This window comes from Fringilla coelebs (assembly GCF_963513975.1).
Source record: "Fringilla coelebs genome assembly, chromosome: 1".
In the NCBI taxonomy this organism is placed as follows: domain Eukaryota; kingdom Metazoa; phylum Chordata; class Aves; order Passeriformes; family Fringillidae; genus Fringilla; species Fringilla coelebs.
This window is the reverse complement of record NC_140028.1, coordinates 117,461,271-117,477,712: the sequence shown is the minus strand read 5'-3', so window position 1 is coordinate 117,477,712 and position 16,442 is coordinate 117,461,271. Positions and strand designations below refer to the sequence as shown.

Sequence of the window (16,442 nt, the reverse complement as noted above, 5' to 3'; positions counted from 1 at the left end):
CATCAAGTCCAACCTAGCACTGCCAAGTCCACGACAAAACCATGTCCCTATGTGCCACATCTACACCACTCTTAAATACCTCCAGGGATGGCAATCCCACTATTTCCCTGGGCAGCCCACTGCAGTGTTTGACAACCCTTCTCATGAAGAAATGTTTTGCAACACGGAATGTTGTTTCTGCAGAACTCCTGAGCAGGGGTAAGGTAGATGGGCAAAGCCACTAGGACAGGCCAAGGAGGGATGTGTAAGGTGAAACTACACCAAGCTGTGAAGCTGCACAGCTCCCTGCAGCACGTAATGACAGTTGTGCCAGGCTGAAGCACCTCAGCCTCGGGCTGTGCCAAGTGCAGCCGGCAGAGCCGCAGCCGTGGCTCACAGGGGCATCGCCATCCAGCACCTGCCATGCCTCCGTTTTACAGCTGCAGCCCCAGCGCATCCTGCAGTCAAACCTCTTTCAGAAGGGAGGTGCATTTTCACGTTTGTTCCAATCGAGAAAATAAAAGAAATAGTAAAATAGTGATGGCTTTGGTTTGGCAAAACCCCCTCAGTTCCTATTTTCTCAGACCATGTGACTTTCATCCTTCTGCCGGGAGCCAACAATGGGTCTGCAGCTTGCAGCCACGAGTGAAAAACAAACCAGAGAACTGCTGTCAGTCCCAGCAACTTTCTGGTTTTTCCTGTGGTGCATTGCATACACTACTCTAAAAGCATTTACCCCTTGGGCACAGCTTAGGCAGGATTTGCTGGGGCGCTGGCCAGGCCAGGCTGCCGTTCCCTAAGGAACTGCTGGTACTCCATGCCTTGCCCCAGCACCAGGATGGGGGAATTCAGCTTCTCTAAACTCTTCCCACCGTTTTTCATGCATTTAGTGAATTTCCAACTTGAGTAAGCCTCCCAAAACCAAATGACAAACCCACCCCGAATCTGCAAGGCTTTGTGGGTGTTTCTGGGCTGAGGCACGTTTACCATACAGCATGGAGAGGTGTCTCAGAACTAACCATGGATGGGAAAAATCACCTCAGTGCAGAGGAAGACACAGTTATAGTTATGGTTGAGACACAGTGCTAACTTGAAATACTCCAAATTTCCCACAGAAGGATTACTTGAAGTAAAATTTATATCACTGTCACCCATGGGGATCTACACCAAGACACCCAACTGAAAGCACTGAAAAAATAAATTATTGTGTTCAAGAAGGAAGAAAATGAAAGGAAGGCAATCCTCTAAAAGCTAAAAGGATTACAATATGTTAAACAAGTATCTTTGCATTTGTGGTAAATATGTATACATTGATAAGCTCTGAATTAATGGTCAATTTAACATGCATACTAAATTCTACGCAAAACAAGATTCTTAATTCACTTGGGTTAATAAACATAAAATTCTGATAATTACAGATACAATAATGTCGTATGAGCACTTTAAACATATGCTGTGGGAATTAAATCCTGGCTATTCCTGCCCACTAAGGACCAGTTTTTAATCTTCGATGCATGATATGTAGTAATGGATTTTACGAGTTGACTTTTTTAAATTTGATGATCAGGTTAATGAAATTTATAATGATATTTTTCACACCAAGTTCAAAATAGTAGTTAACTCCTTGGCAGAGGAATTCAGATTGGACATGTAATGGATGTACCAGCAACTGCTGATGTGAAAGGATTAATCATCATTTTAGACTTTTATTAAATTAGATAAAATGGGATAGGCATGAATCAGAATATATAGCAATTAATCACTGGACTTTATTGAGTCTTTTAAAAATCTTATTTGCTCCTGAGTTGACAACTAATCTAGGCCATTCTGTACCAGTGTGACAAACTCTCCAGATAATGACTGTGACTAGAACATTAATAATATCGTCATTTAGCAAAAAATATTTTTTCTCTATGTAAACTATTTTTTTTAAACATTTGTCGGTGTTGAAGGTAATATTAGTCACACCACAACATTGCAACTCAGCTCATCTTTTCCTATTGAAATCTTTTGCTTTTATAAATTTGCTTGGTTTTTTTAAAATTTAGGTAATGGATAGACCAGTATGTACAGATGACCAAAGTTTTTGGTATAACCAACTAGCATTTAATGTAAACTGTTACAGCTATACACACTGGAATTACTAGAAAATAAAAATTACTAAACTTTTGAAGTTTATTTATTGATCACTGAGAACCACCCCAGTTAAATTACCATAAACCTCAACATCACAACAACTACTAATCCAGCTAATAGGAATTAAGGGAGATGGAAGATACGTAATAAGCATCTGGGGGATATGGAATTTATCCCATGAGTGTAGTAAAGAGCTCATAATTTAAGAGTGCCAAAACCCAAGTGCATCATGAAGGCCTTTCCTCACAAGTGACATTAATTGCATATCCCACAGATGCTTATTACATATTCTATTTATACCTCTGAGAAGAAAAATATTCGTTTAAAGTTTAAAGGTTTAGTACTGCTTAAACACAATGTAACACAGCTGTCTCATGATGTCACAGGGAATATCAAAGGCTGCAGCACAGAGTCATAATGTAAGAAATAGTTTAGACAGAAGATAAATCAGGGAATGTGTTTCAGCATGAGAGCCCCAGAGCTCAGACGTACATTAAAGCAGGATGTATAACTACATACTTCAGCTGGATTTAGGATTACACCATTAAAAAGGTTTTTCTGATTACAATTATTGAAGTAAGAAAAAAGAGAATTAAATCTATTTCAATTATTTTAAACAGCTTTTCAATAAGTAGCATGTCAAACCATTAATACTAATATATGAATGCTAATGTGAAAGATGCCATTATCTTTTCTACCGCTCAGTCTATACAAATATAACCATCATCATTAATGTTTCTAGATATTAAGCATGTTATTATAAGTTTTCTGCAATGACTGTTTTCTTCTGTTGACATTTCTCTTTTGTGATTTCTCTCATAGATAAATAAGACAATGAGAATTCTTTGATTCAAAATGTCCCATATACTTCTAGCCAGCTGTATTTCCATTAGTAAAAAAACCCCTGAACCTGATATTACTGATTTTGCATGTCATTCCTAAATATGCTCATTAGAAATAGAATAAACTGCAAGGCCCAAACTTAGACTCTAACAGCTCACACGACATTCACTGTGCGTGCTAAAGACTTCATTTAGATGTGTGGAATTTTGAGTTAAACACTGTAAAGATGTTTCATAACATACAACATGTTACACAGTTCTGCTGCTACACTGCACATGTGGGTATGTGTATAGATTTATCCAAAGTATGAAAATATTTTTTACTAAAGTCTCCACTTCTGTGAATAAAAGCCTGGTAGCATTACTGGTAGGAGTAACAAGCTGTCAGAAGCTGCAGGAGTTTCATTATCTCATATTTTCTGCATTATATTTTATTGTGAAATTAAAAACCAGAAAAAAAGGCATTTCTTTTCTCTCTTCCCTTTGTCAATACCACGAGCAAAAGACACTGCTTCTGTGGCATTCAAAGATCATTGTATTGGACACTTCTTCAAACAAAAAAGTGTATAAAAGGTAATCAAAGGAAGTATGCTAACCATGGTCCTAATTTCAAATAGGGTGATAACAAGTAAAGAAAAGCAGATCATGAAAAGTGACAGATGACAGTATAAAGGTCTATGAAAGGCAGTGCTCTCTCATGGATTTCTCAAGCCGCTGTTATATTGGGTGATGTCATTTTGCTTCTCGGAAATTTGGGAAGAATTGCTGTTCTGCTATCAATACATTCCATAGTGAACAACAAAGTCTAGGTGCATCCATGGCCTTTTTCCTTAGAAACAGTGCTATCTGGAAGTTCAAGGGAGTCATCACTGGCAGTCAATACCAAGCTGCAAATGCTGTGCTGAGAGTGTTTTCAGAGAAAGAATATAGAAGGGTAGCACCCTTGGCTTTCTGTAATGATTCAGGTATGACTTGTTCATTGATTTCAAAATACGTATTGGAAAAAAAGCTCCTACTCTTGTCTGCTTTTGTTCTTTTTCACTAAGCAATTCTGTTTTGCAATGCTGTGCACAGATTTTTCTCTTCTTGCCAAAATCTGTGGAGTCTTCCTTTCTAAGTAATGTACCTTAACCCTTTAGGGCCTCTTGCTATTATATTCAGTACAAGGTGTGATGAAATATCATCCCCATTTTTACAGCTTTACTTCAATGAAATAATTCTATTCTTAGAAATGTTTCTCAAACATAATTTTTCATGCTTTACCTAGACTGAAATATTGTGAATTCATACAATATGCAAAAGTTACACAAAATTGTGCACCCTAATTAACAGCACTACTCTTGAGCAACCTATTCCTGTGACCCACGTTAATGGATTTTATTCTTCAGATATGGATGGCTTGCTTTAATATTTCATAGGGTACTTTTAAAAATTCTTGCTCAAAACCACATCAGAACCAGAAAAGATACTAAAGGCGTGCGCCTATTTGGAACAAGATTTTTTTTTTATTGATGAGGCTTCTACGACTCTAACAAGATGTTGGAAAGAGGTTCACAAGGTCATGGAGAACTACTATCCAGCTCTCACCCATTTTAAAAATTAGGACAGACTGTTGCATTATTTTCAGGGCAGGATCTTTTACTGTTGCATGGACTTCCAACTCTGTTATGAATCTTTCTAACTCAAGAACTCCCAACAGAACAACTGCCAGAGGAAATTCAGAACATGTAAGGGGAATTATATAGGTTGTCTGTAGGGTTCCCCACCTTTTCCCCCTCCCTCACCCAAATGCCTCACCTCAGTCTGTAACATCTGGTTAGGCTGAAGGGCAGGGAGGGCACTGTCTATAAGGGTAGAAACGACTATTCAAGAACTAATCTTGGTATCTCAAGTGGAAGCAGAGTGACTTGACTACCTGGTGAATTATTACTTGGGTGCAGAGAAAACCCAAAAAGGAAGCATTCTTCCCAATGCTGACACTATATACTGCAATATACTCCCAATTAACTGCATTCTACTGGGCAATCAGATGCTTTTAGAGAAAATGCAGACTGGCCATATTCCTACAGAATTACTATTTCACTAATTTTCAACAACATTTTCATTAGTGATGAATTGTGGTTTCAGGATATAATTTTCTGCTAAAATGAAGAACTCAGATGAAAATGACCCTGAAGAGACAGATGATTAACATGTCCTAGGCTAAGGGAAACTCAGACTGAAGACTGTGCTATCCCTAAAGTTGACATCCCACACCTCAAGGCAGTTCACGACCAATTGCTTTTTTCTCCAATGCAATTGCTTTTCATCCTTCTTCCCACCTAGAAAAATCCAAAATGGCCTAGTTTGTTCTGACATGGAATAATGACAAGTATTAAAACCTTAGGGTTTTTAAAATGAGATTACCTCTGCTTCCAACACGCCAACATTATGCATTTAAGTATTTAATGCTGATCTGTTTAAAGATTTCAAACAAAATTTTCTTAGCTGCATTACCCACTAGATCCTAGTTTAGTAAAACTTCTAAACTTTACAATTCACTCATTAAATTGTGTTTACTATCCCTTACCATTGGTCTTGTTGGATTGTAGCAGAGGGTCTGCTTTGTGCAGCTCATTTTTACATGCATCAAGATGACACATAAGATTTTGAGATGCTTCTATTAGCCTTCAGACAACTTTTGGACATTGACTTTTGTCTAAAGGATTGATGACAGGATGATCTTTCTCTGCTGGATGGTGCACACAGTTCTCTTTAATATATCATTATAATTTTGAAGGTATGTCTTCACAGGAAAATTAAGGAGTTGCTAGTCACATGTGATTGCATGCCCATACCAACTTGATTCATACAGACTCAGTCATAATAAGCAGTGAGGATGGAGCACTGCTTAACCAATACATGAATTATCCACAGGACTGGATTCTACAGGAAATGTCCAAAGTGCTGTATTTTGCCTCCTAACATCATGTCAGCATGGGCATGTTAGCACAGTTTCATTTTTTAGGCATATGTTGAGATAATTACTTTCTGCAACAGTTACTTGACCTACTTATCGCCTTCTCTGTACCAGTTTCTAAGATGGGTTTTGTAGACTAAGTTCCATGCCATTGAAAGAAAAAAAAGGATGCACTAAATTAAACAGTACCTAGTTAACCTGAACAGCTAATGTGATTTAAGTACAAAGAAAATAAAAGGGAGGTAAATACTTGATATATGGCACCTTAAATTCCTTGAGTAGAACTTCTCTAGACATTGTTCTACTTTTATAGTCAACAGCTACTGTCTACGTAAGTAAAAAAAAAAAAACAAAACAAAAAACCAAAAAAACCAAAGGAAAAACAAAAAAAAGGACAAAGACAACCTTCTAAGCACGTGTCTATATTCCTACTAAATTCATCACAGATTTAAGAAGATACTAATTCTATTCAGATCCAGTGGTCTCTAAGCCTATTTATGTTTAATGCTATTAGACTTTTTTCTTTTCAGGGTATGCAACAAAAGTCAAAATGGAAGCTTTCTTGCTTGTTTCCTTCTCAGATAAAGATAACTCCCCGTACTTCATATGGAAAGCACATCACCTGCATCAAGGAGCATCAAAAAGACAAATCTGCATTCCATCCTCACAGACACCCAGTACTACTCATTATCATCTCAGCACATAATTATGCAGCAGGAGAGTAAAATTCTGACAAACACTTTTGACACCTCAACCAATCCTTCATTCTGTTTATAGAGTGGTCTTTTACAGTATTTACATATTAAATTCCTAAAGTCAAACTAAAATACTATTTTTGACTTCTTCTGGGAAAAAGAACAAAATCACAAGTTCACCATACTGTAATTTTTAATCTAATACACAACAAGAATCAGCACAAAATGAAATACACGTTTTTTCAATCAATGAACTAGAAAGCTTTTTGAGGAATTCAGCAATGAGGAATAGATATCTATCACTTAAGAGCACAAAAGTATGAGTAGCCTTACTTCAAAACAGAAGCAGCTTTTGGAGTTAAGCAGGATTTGCTTGCTGCCTGAGGTAAGATACCTGCCCTGATCTTCAAGAATTGTCCTTGCTTATTTGCAAAGAGGAAGTAATTTGAATTAGAAAACCACTGCAGTACAATTGATATGGCAGCAGTAGCTGAGGCAATCCTGTCTCCATCAAAATACATGGTAGCTTCCTAAAGTCGGATGTTTCCTTGTGTCAGCTAACTTAGAAAGGTTTCCTCTTACAGTACTTTTTTCATTATGCAAGACAGAATTCATAGTAACGTCTTCAGATGCCTGAGTCAGTCCCCAAAATCTCTATTTAAAAATCCAGTAGAATGCATCTTGTAATTTGTAGGACCAACAGTGGACATCAACATTTCTTAGAAAGGCCTGGTCACCTGGCACTAAATCCTCAACAAGTTGTCTACTGAGAGACAAGCTGGGATTTATAGTCCATTAAAATCTGTTTTATATATAATCCTTTGTTTAATTCAAACAGAAGATAAGTACTGGAAATCAACAGCAGTTCAAGATACTAAGTTCATGATTAATTTGGTCATTCAAATGAGAATTACTGCTTTGTTCAGAAAGACTTTGTTTGGTCTTACCCATTTCTAGATGCTCACTGCCAGATACTTGTATTTTAATAGCAAGGCCAGATTTTGGTGGTTCCTCTACTACGTGCACAATACCTCCAAGCTGCTTTCATTGTAATTGCTGTCCAATTGATTGATGACACTGGATTAAAAGCTACAGAGGAAACGCAGTGGTTTTGGACCATGTCATATATTATCTCATTTTCTTTTGGTGTGAGAATCTAAAATAAACTCAGGCATCCTGCATGATCTGAAAAGTTCTCCTCAGCAATACTGACATTTGACCTACTTTTTCTGTAGATCATAAAGATTTCTTATTCTAATAAGATAACTAGTAAGATTATTAATTTTTTTTGGATACAATGAATATGATTTATGTTCCTTTACAATACAAGTAAAATCCTTTAAATTCTCCCTCCAGAGACCAATGTGATTGCGCAAAAGAATACTGCCTGGTACCATAATGGCACGGGTGAGAAACTGAAACAGGTGGATGCCCCACAGCAGTGCTCACAGCAAAGCAAGTAAGAACAGTAATAGTGGAACAGCACATCTGCTGTTGACTTCACCGTCACATAACCTTTCCAACGCTTCCTTCAGATCTACGCTCGTGTCTGGCTCCTTGCAACTTAGTTTGCACCCTTCTTTTTTGTTTTGTATTTCTTCATTAGCTTCCTGAGGAGAGCTTTCCTGCTGAAGTGCCGCGGCAGTGGCAGCCCAAGTGCCTCTCAAGGGGCAGCGGGCAGTGTCTCTCTGAGCGCAGAGCAGAGCGGCAGAGTGAGGCAGAGACATTGCTGCCCAGTGCTGAGCTAAGGCCACCATGAAATATTTACACTCACTTTTGCACATGCTTTACTGTCTGCAGGATATGTGCTTAGGAAGACTTTGCTTTACCAATATAATACTGTCATCAGTGTTATGATGCAGAAGCTGGTGAGTATATGCCAACATTTAATTTCTGTTCCTAAATAAAGCTTTTTATCCTTATACCTTGTCATTGTCTTTCTGTGTACTATTTCTATACAACTGTATCACATATATATTTACATGATCTGGCTGTACTTATTGCATGCAGTTCCATGAGAAATTCATTTGGTGCAATATAATTCTCCCTCAGTACATAAAATAAAATAAAGTGGTAATAATATTATGTGGGACATTTCAAATGATTCATCTTTTCAGCGAAATGTAAAAGAAGTTGCCTACTACAAATTCCTTTAAATGGAAGATAATGTCCTAAAATACAGGTATAAAAAGACTTTCCTCAAGCCCTGTCCTTTGTCAAGCTGAGAGCCTAACCCGCTTAATTTGCTCCTGCAAACACTGGCCACTGTGGAAAATGAAGTATCATTTTGCAATATTTTGTACTTTAACTTGAATTAGATATAAGGGTCAAAGAAATTAACATCAGAGTACCAGTTAATCTAAGACATTAATCATTGTTAACTCCTCTAATTTTAAAATTAAACTGAATATTCAATCTGCCAACCCTTTGGAATATTCAGTCTTTATGTTCAATCCTAGCAATTTTTTCTTTTTGTTTAGAGAAAGGTTTATTATCAGGAAGCATGTCACTGAACTATTAATGTAATCAATTCCATTTTATTTTCAAACCATTCTTGTACTTGACTTTACAAAGTACAAAATTAGGTATGATTAGATAATTATTATAGTTTGGTTAGACTATTCACAGTACTGCCAGGAGAGAGAAACAATGTTATTCTGCAAAACATTATCTTGGGGTCCAGGCTAGAGACAAGGCAAAGAAAGAAGACTGAGGAATGATAAGGCAAAAACCCTTTATCTCTGTATTGCTGGTTCCATTTCAGCTGATATTAATAGCAGCTGAATAATTATCAGAGGGACAAGCAGTGCTGACTGCAAGTGAATGAAAGTGCAGTCTCAAAATTTCCAAATACAGAAATTCCTGTGCTAAGGCTGCTGCTGTCTGTGGCATCAGCTTGAACTTCCAGAGCATGGAAGTACAGCGCAGCCAGGACCCAGTATACCTTGCTCTACCTAAATGGGTTCCCTGACCCATCAGCAATGGAATGAGACAGCCAGGGAATGTGAAGGCTGTTCACTGCTGCACTCTGGAAGAGAAGGCAATCTACCGCTTCGAGCTAAAACTTCAAAACAGGGCAGCAACCAAAGTTAATGAGGTATACCACACATACTGAAATGCCTTGGTCTTGGAAGCAGGTAAACATAATCTCAGGAAGTGTATAACCACACTTTATTGTAAAGGACAGTTTCTGAACATGGAAATGTACAACCAGCTGGGGCGCCTGACCTCCCAACAGAACAAGTCTTGCTAGTGTTTGAAAAATAAAAAGAAGCATTTGAAAACACCAAAGGATGGAATCAACTGTATAAAAATGCAAAGAATTGTTTTTGTGTTGCCCCAGAAGGTTATAGAAGGATGCAAACTATAAAATGCTAAATTTTAAATAAGTGAACTATATAACTTGTGCAAATTAGGGTAGATTGCTACTAAATACAGGCCTTTCATGTTGATCTAGGAACACCATAATATCTTTTGAGCAAAGTTCCAAGTCTTCCTTCTACCATTTGTATATTTTATGAGTGGTATCAAGGCTGACAGATGAATATTTATTGTTGGTAAATCTTCAGCAAAGCAATAAACCTTAAAGAAAAAACTCAGATGAATTCTGCAGTTTGGTTAGGTTAAGCAATTATTGATAAATAATGTTGTTTAAGAAATGCTGTTTCTAGTTCAAGAAATGTTAAATACAGGAAAAGGTACAGTGTCTCAGACTGTCAGTGGGCTCACTACTGGAAATTACAACTCTGAAGAGTTCAGACATCATTAAAGGTGAGAATAACACAATACAGTCATGCTCCTTTCCCTTTCTTTTTCTCCCGTCAATATCAAATCAGGAATCAGAGAAGGATATGACCTCACAGGTAACCTACTTTCCTCTTCTACCAATGTAGACTCTGTCTTTATGATATCTATCACCCATTTCTGAGAGCTTTTCAAAGCCTGTTTTTAAACCATTCTGATGGCTTTTCCTTTGTTAATTTTAATATATTATTTTACAGTCTAACAGCTCCCTGTTAGTAAGGTTTTCCTGATAGTCAGCCTGAAGCTCTCTCTCATAATTCATTCTCTTAACTGTAAATTTCTTTATTCAGATTCAGTTCTATTTATGCCACACCAGACTGAATAATTCTCCTGTTATTATAATATTATGTTTAGAGCTAAAATATAATTTTTCTTCCAATTATTTCTCTTACTGAAAGGCAGAATCTTAAACTGATGTGAATACTTACATTTCAAATTATTTTTGCCCAAAAATCTGTTTGCAAATTTCTGAAGTTTAACTTATTTTATTCTCTCTTTGTTTTCATAAGTCTTCATAAATGAAACAATGTATTTTTGTTTTCCTTGATATTTATACAGCCTACTTATTCATTACTACCCCTGAAGTTTATTAGGGATGTTTGCTTTCTCTTCCAGACTAGTGAAGATATTAAGAAAATACACTGTGCAAAAAATATTGTAATAGGACAATCTGTCCTCTTTGTACTTGAGTTTACTTGGCTTGTTCCCCCCCCCTCCAGGTAACTCTTACCTATAGAGTGTATTTAAGTAAGATTTGTAGAATTACATTTATCTTTCTAATGTAAGTTATTAATAAGTAGCTCAACTCTTCTCTTGAGAGTATATTATGTTGCAGCACTTTTTCATTTTACAGTAACATCAAATTAGACTTTACTGTTAAGTATTGCAGTTATGGCCTGACATTTACACAGTCACCTTTTCCTTCCCTTTCTCTATTTTCTATTGAGTTGTTACAATCCACAACTGCATTTGGAAATTCACACCTATAACTTTTTTTTTTTCATTTAAGGCAAAATCAATCTTACTTTAAATCGCTGCAAAACCAAAATTAAAAAGTGTCATTTTCTTTGTCCCTGCAAAGGCATACCTGGCTTGCCAACTCCTTAAGAAATGATCAAAATTAATCAAATTTCTAGAATCCCAGACAATGAAGGCAAGATTCTTCTTCAAAACCACGCTCATTTCACTGTTACTCGTGGTTCACACAAATTGCACACTCTGTGTTGAGTCAGACTGACTACAGCAGCTCTAAATAGTTTGGATTCAGTGCTGCACAAACACATAGATAAGGCCACATCCAAAGTCAGACCTGGCCCAGTAAGCCCCCCTGGAATGGGGGTATTCAATACACAATCAGCTGACTGGATATGAAGAAGCCTCATGGAAAAGGGAGTACTTGGGCTGACTCTGTACACAGACAATTTATTATACCTATACCTTTACTTTTAAAATGCCACTCCCCCTGTATTACCAGCATCCAAAACCCCAAACACAATAGGCAAAAGTTCACTGATGTTAAACTGGTGATAAAATTAAGAAATAAACCACTCAATGCTAAAAATTTTTATGTCCTATTATGCCATGTGTTCTTACAGGAGAACTCCAAGCAGACTCTGTACTCGATTCAGAAAGTACAGGAGTCCTCTTCATCAGGGTCTCTAATATGCAAATGAATGGACTTTATCTGCACTGGAAATGCCAGTGTCACAGCTGCAGCAGTTGGGTGGCATTTAATGCTGCAAACAAGTAAGTTCTAAGAGATAAGTACTTCTTTTTAGTCCCATTCCTCTGATCCAAAATTTAAAGGGAAAAATTTCCTAATACAGTGAAACAAAACCCCCAAGGAATTAAATTAAATAATGATTAGCAAACACTTACAGTCCGTAAATCTGTGGAGCAATTTCCAGTCGGTTCAGATGCATGTACAGCTCAATATCATGTTTCTTCAGCAGATGATCCTGAATTTGATTTACTTTTGCTACAATAGCAATAGATGGCCCCAAGTCCTGTGGCCTTGCAAAGGGCATAGGTGTTATCATCACATCTTTCTCCTGCAGACACAGATAACAGGGTGAAAAAAAGAACAAACCATGAAGCCTTACTATCTAAAGGGATTGTGTGCAGGGGATTTCATTTGTTGCAAACACTGGCTTCCAAATAAACATGGCAATAACTCATTTCTTTTAGAGCAGAAGAGGAATCTCAAGCATCCACTTCTGTGGAAGGTATTGTGGGATTCCCCCTCCCAGGAGTGCCAAGGAGTGCCCGTCATTCTGCACATCAATTTTTACGTGCATGCTTTACTTTTCATGCTCTGACAAAGTGTTGACAGCTTTATTTTAGCTTTAATATCAGCAGTCTGAGTCAGTCCAGAATAAAGCAGATGAATGGTAACTCAGTAGAGAATATATGCCCTCAGAGGACAATAAATTGCATACCAAATAGGAAGTAACTTATTTTCAAACAATCCTTTCTAAACAGGCTTCCTTAGCACAGAAAATCTGGTGGCTTTACCTTAAAACCTACACAGCTTTGATAAAGCACCAGAAACTTTTAAAGGAAAAAAGAAATAAAACAATGAGAAAGCAGTTGGTTAGACCTGAGGGTTGTGCAAACTATGCCGTGATCTACAACACAACCACATCAAGTGAAAACCAGTGGAGTATTAATTAGCATCCTTGAACACAAACTGCATTAAATTCATTCTTCTTGCAAAAGAGTGAAGTATTATTGAAAAAGAGACAGAATGCTAGAAAGAAATGCAGCAAGTAATGAACAGCACTGAATAGGAAACATGTAAAAAGGAGAATTGAAAACAAAAAAAGGATAAGTCAAACCTATCAAGAGAAAGACAAGTGGGTAGGGAAATAGAGAATGAATGTTAGGAACAGTGTTAAGGTAATAAAACAGGGAAAATTGGAACAGTAAGTAGAGAAGAATTTTGCAATGACTCTTTGCTACAATCTGTCATCATGACCTCTGACCCAAAAGCTTCACTTTGAAAAACAATTGCTGTTTTTCTACACTTTTGCTCACTATATTACCAGAGAATCACTGTCCAGCTCAAAGGGTTAATAATTTCGGAGGCTTCATTGCACTTTACATTGTTTAGATAAAAATTCACTTGTTTCAATATTATGAAAAGAGCATTATGTTTAACATTCAATAACAAAGAAAGTTTGCTTTTGTTGTGTAAGCTCAGTGTCATTTCCTATGGTTATTTCAAAATCACTTACAACATGTTTTAACATAAAAATGGGCAGTGAACATTTAATAATGTCTACCAAAAAGTCTATTTTTGTGTTGATCTTCTTTGCTTGAAGTACCTTTTCTTAATTATTTGATTTCTGTACTGCAGAAAATATGGTAGGATGTTGAGCAGTGATTTCAGGTAATATGTTTCTATTTAAGGACCTGATTGATTATAAATTGTATCTTAAAATCTGCTTAATTGTTGCTTTGCTATGGCAATTGCAGCGAAGGGACTGATCTGTCTATTATAGTGTGGTAGTTTAACCATGGTATTGTGGTACCAAGACATATTCATTTAAGACACTCCAGCAAATCACTTGACAAAAACTCTCTCAGACTGCCAAATAAAGCTCACTGACATAGCATGTATTTATTCAAAATCTTTGCTCTTCTAACAAACAGGAACTTAAAATATAGTGTCTTAGAGGCCAATAGGCAACGCTGTTACTTAGTTAAATACCGAGCTTCTTCACAGCTGCAGGTACATTGAGAAAGGATATTTCTCCTTCCTTATTTTAAAAATTATTATACCAAATTCTTTCTTACCAAGCTGGGCAGCACTCTTTGCACCCTGAATTTTGTTTCTGCATTGTATGGCTATTTCCTATAATTTCAGATCTATTTCACTATTTTCTTGGTCATATACAAAAATGCAAAATATTGAAAATATTTTAGGTATCCACTAATCTTCTTCTATCCAGAAAACCACTCTTAAAGCCTGATACGGTAATATTGCCTTAATGTTAAATGTCAGTCTATATTCATTTTTTCATAAACATATGGATTTACCTTTGAAACCAATCATAAAAGTCTGTAACTCTATGTATTCGTAGACTGTGCATATTCTATCATTTGGCACACATCTGGGGTATAAACTTTATTGTGGTTTATTCAAACTGACTTTAACTTCAGCTTCACCACTTCATGCATTCAGAACTCTGATGACTCTGAAGACCTGTGTTTTTAAGCTTTTCTTTATTATAGATATAAAACCTTATGTGGAAAGCTCAACATCAGAATCCCTCTGCTTATTTGAACTTGTAATATGAAAAGACTAGCTATTACTCAGTTTAGTCTTTACACCATTAGTTGTCTGTGGGTTTCAAGCCATCTTTACAAAATTACAAGACAGATTATTAAACCTTGGCTCAAGTGACGAAAGACTGTGAATATCAAAAACTAATGCAAGCTTCCACTGTGCCAAAATTGGAGTTATTTGTCACTTGCAGCATTTGTGCACCTTGGCATAATGCAGCACTGACACATTGCTGACTGTCAGACTGACTGACTATCAAACATGGCTAAGTGTATCCAATAGTATAAGCTGGCTTGCAGTTTCTAGAAGCACAAGATAAGTAAATGGTATCCATCAAAATGCAGCTTATCAGCATCTCAGAAATTAACCCTATTAACAGAAATCTTCAAGGCATGACAGAATCTGTGAGGAAGCAGCTGCAGCCAATAACTCAGCCTTACCTGTCCGTGCCTCCTGACTCCACGTACTCCACCAAGAAGCTCGGTGGAAGACTAGAGTGCAACAAAGTCATGTCTGTTTTCTCCTCTCATGTAATTTGGTTGAGAAAATGACAATACCTCTAGTCAGTTGAAATTGCTCCAAAAATCACATAGCTGGTGTGAAACAAACAGCCCAAACAGAAAGATGCTCAAATAAACTAATAAAACCAAGCCGCCAAAATGTTTAGCTAGAAATGACTCACAGTGCTTGTGCCTAAAGCCAAGTGGACAACACAATACTGTGCTCCTGCTCATACTCACTACATTATTATTTGCCATGTGAGAGAAAACACACATTTTCTTTTTGTGAGCCTTCAGGTCTTGCAAAAAGATTTGAGTGCATGTGTTTAGTCAGCTTTTACTAACAGGAAATACAAATGATCAACACTAAAAGAATGTGGTTCACAATAGAAAGAAAAAATGAGGGACGGCTCAGAATGTGCTGTATTGTTTATAGGAGAGCACCCCTATGAACAGTTTAAATATGAATACCAAAGAAATGCAGCTGAAAACTTTAGCTAAGTATTAGAAACAGAGTCACCAAGTGCTGTCACAAAACATTACCTACCACAACACAAACTGGAATGGCTGGTAGTCGATACTAATACAATTTATATACTCATGCATTTAGGAAACAAATGCTACAGCAGTAAAGAGAGGCTAGGACATAGTACAAGTATAAACTGAGGACAGATTTCTCTCATTAACCACTAGGGAATGGAGTAGCTGGAGAAGCTCCTCTAACGGCAATTGGGAGTAATGGAAACAACTGTTAGAGGCTGTAAAACGTAACATGTCTCTCAGAGCACAGGCTTTCATTGCTTCCTTTGTGAAGATTCACACTTTACTATGTAGCTAACCCTCAAAGTCACGATTGTAAAAGGCATAAGTACAAGAAAGGATTATTAAAGATTATACATGTTTGCAAAGAACAAAAACAAACAACTAGATATTAATCCATTCGCTTTGCTCTGTTAATTTTTTATGCCATGAAAGGACTGCAAAGGGCAATGTAAACTTTCACCTTCTACCCAAGCACTGCAAATCTGTAAGCAGACCTATTTATTTCCTGGAATAGAATTCAACCTCAGACTTTACCACCTCTGTCACAGAAACTGGAACAAATACATTTTGAATACACTGAATTTTGAAAAGCTATACTCAGAGAAACATATCTCACAGCCTTGTTATTGAAATAAAAGTGCCTATGTAGTAACTTCATAAAATTTGTATCTCATATGCTTTATCCCTAGCTACTGA

At 36.8% G+C, this 16,442-nt stretch overlaps 1 protein-coding gene across 2 annotated transcripts in view; it reads right to left on the bottom strand.

Moving 5' to 3' along the window:
• Positions 1-16,442, bottom strand: part of TBC1D5 (TBC1 domain family member 5) — a 316,725-nt gene that overhangs the window by 108,538 nt on the left and 191,745 nt on the right. For both annotated transcript variants that reach the window (XM_084207646.1, XM_084207647.1), the window contains one exon: positions 12,294-12,466. In XM_084207646.1, the coding sequence (XP_084063772.1) occupies positions 12,294-12,466 (173 nt within the window). The remainder of the gene's footprint in view (positions 1-12,293; positions 12,467-16,442) is intronic.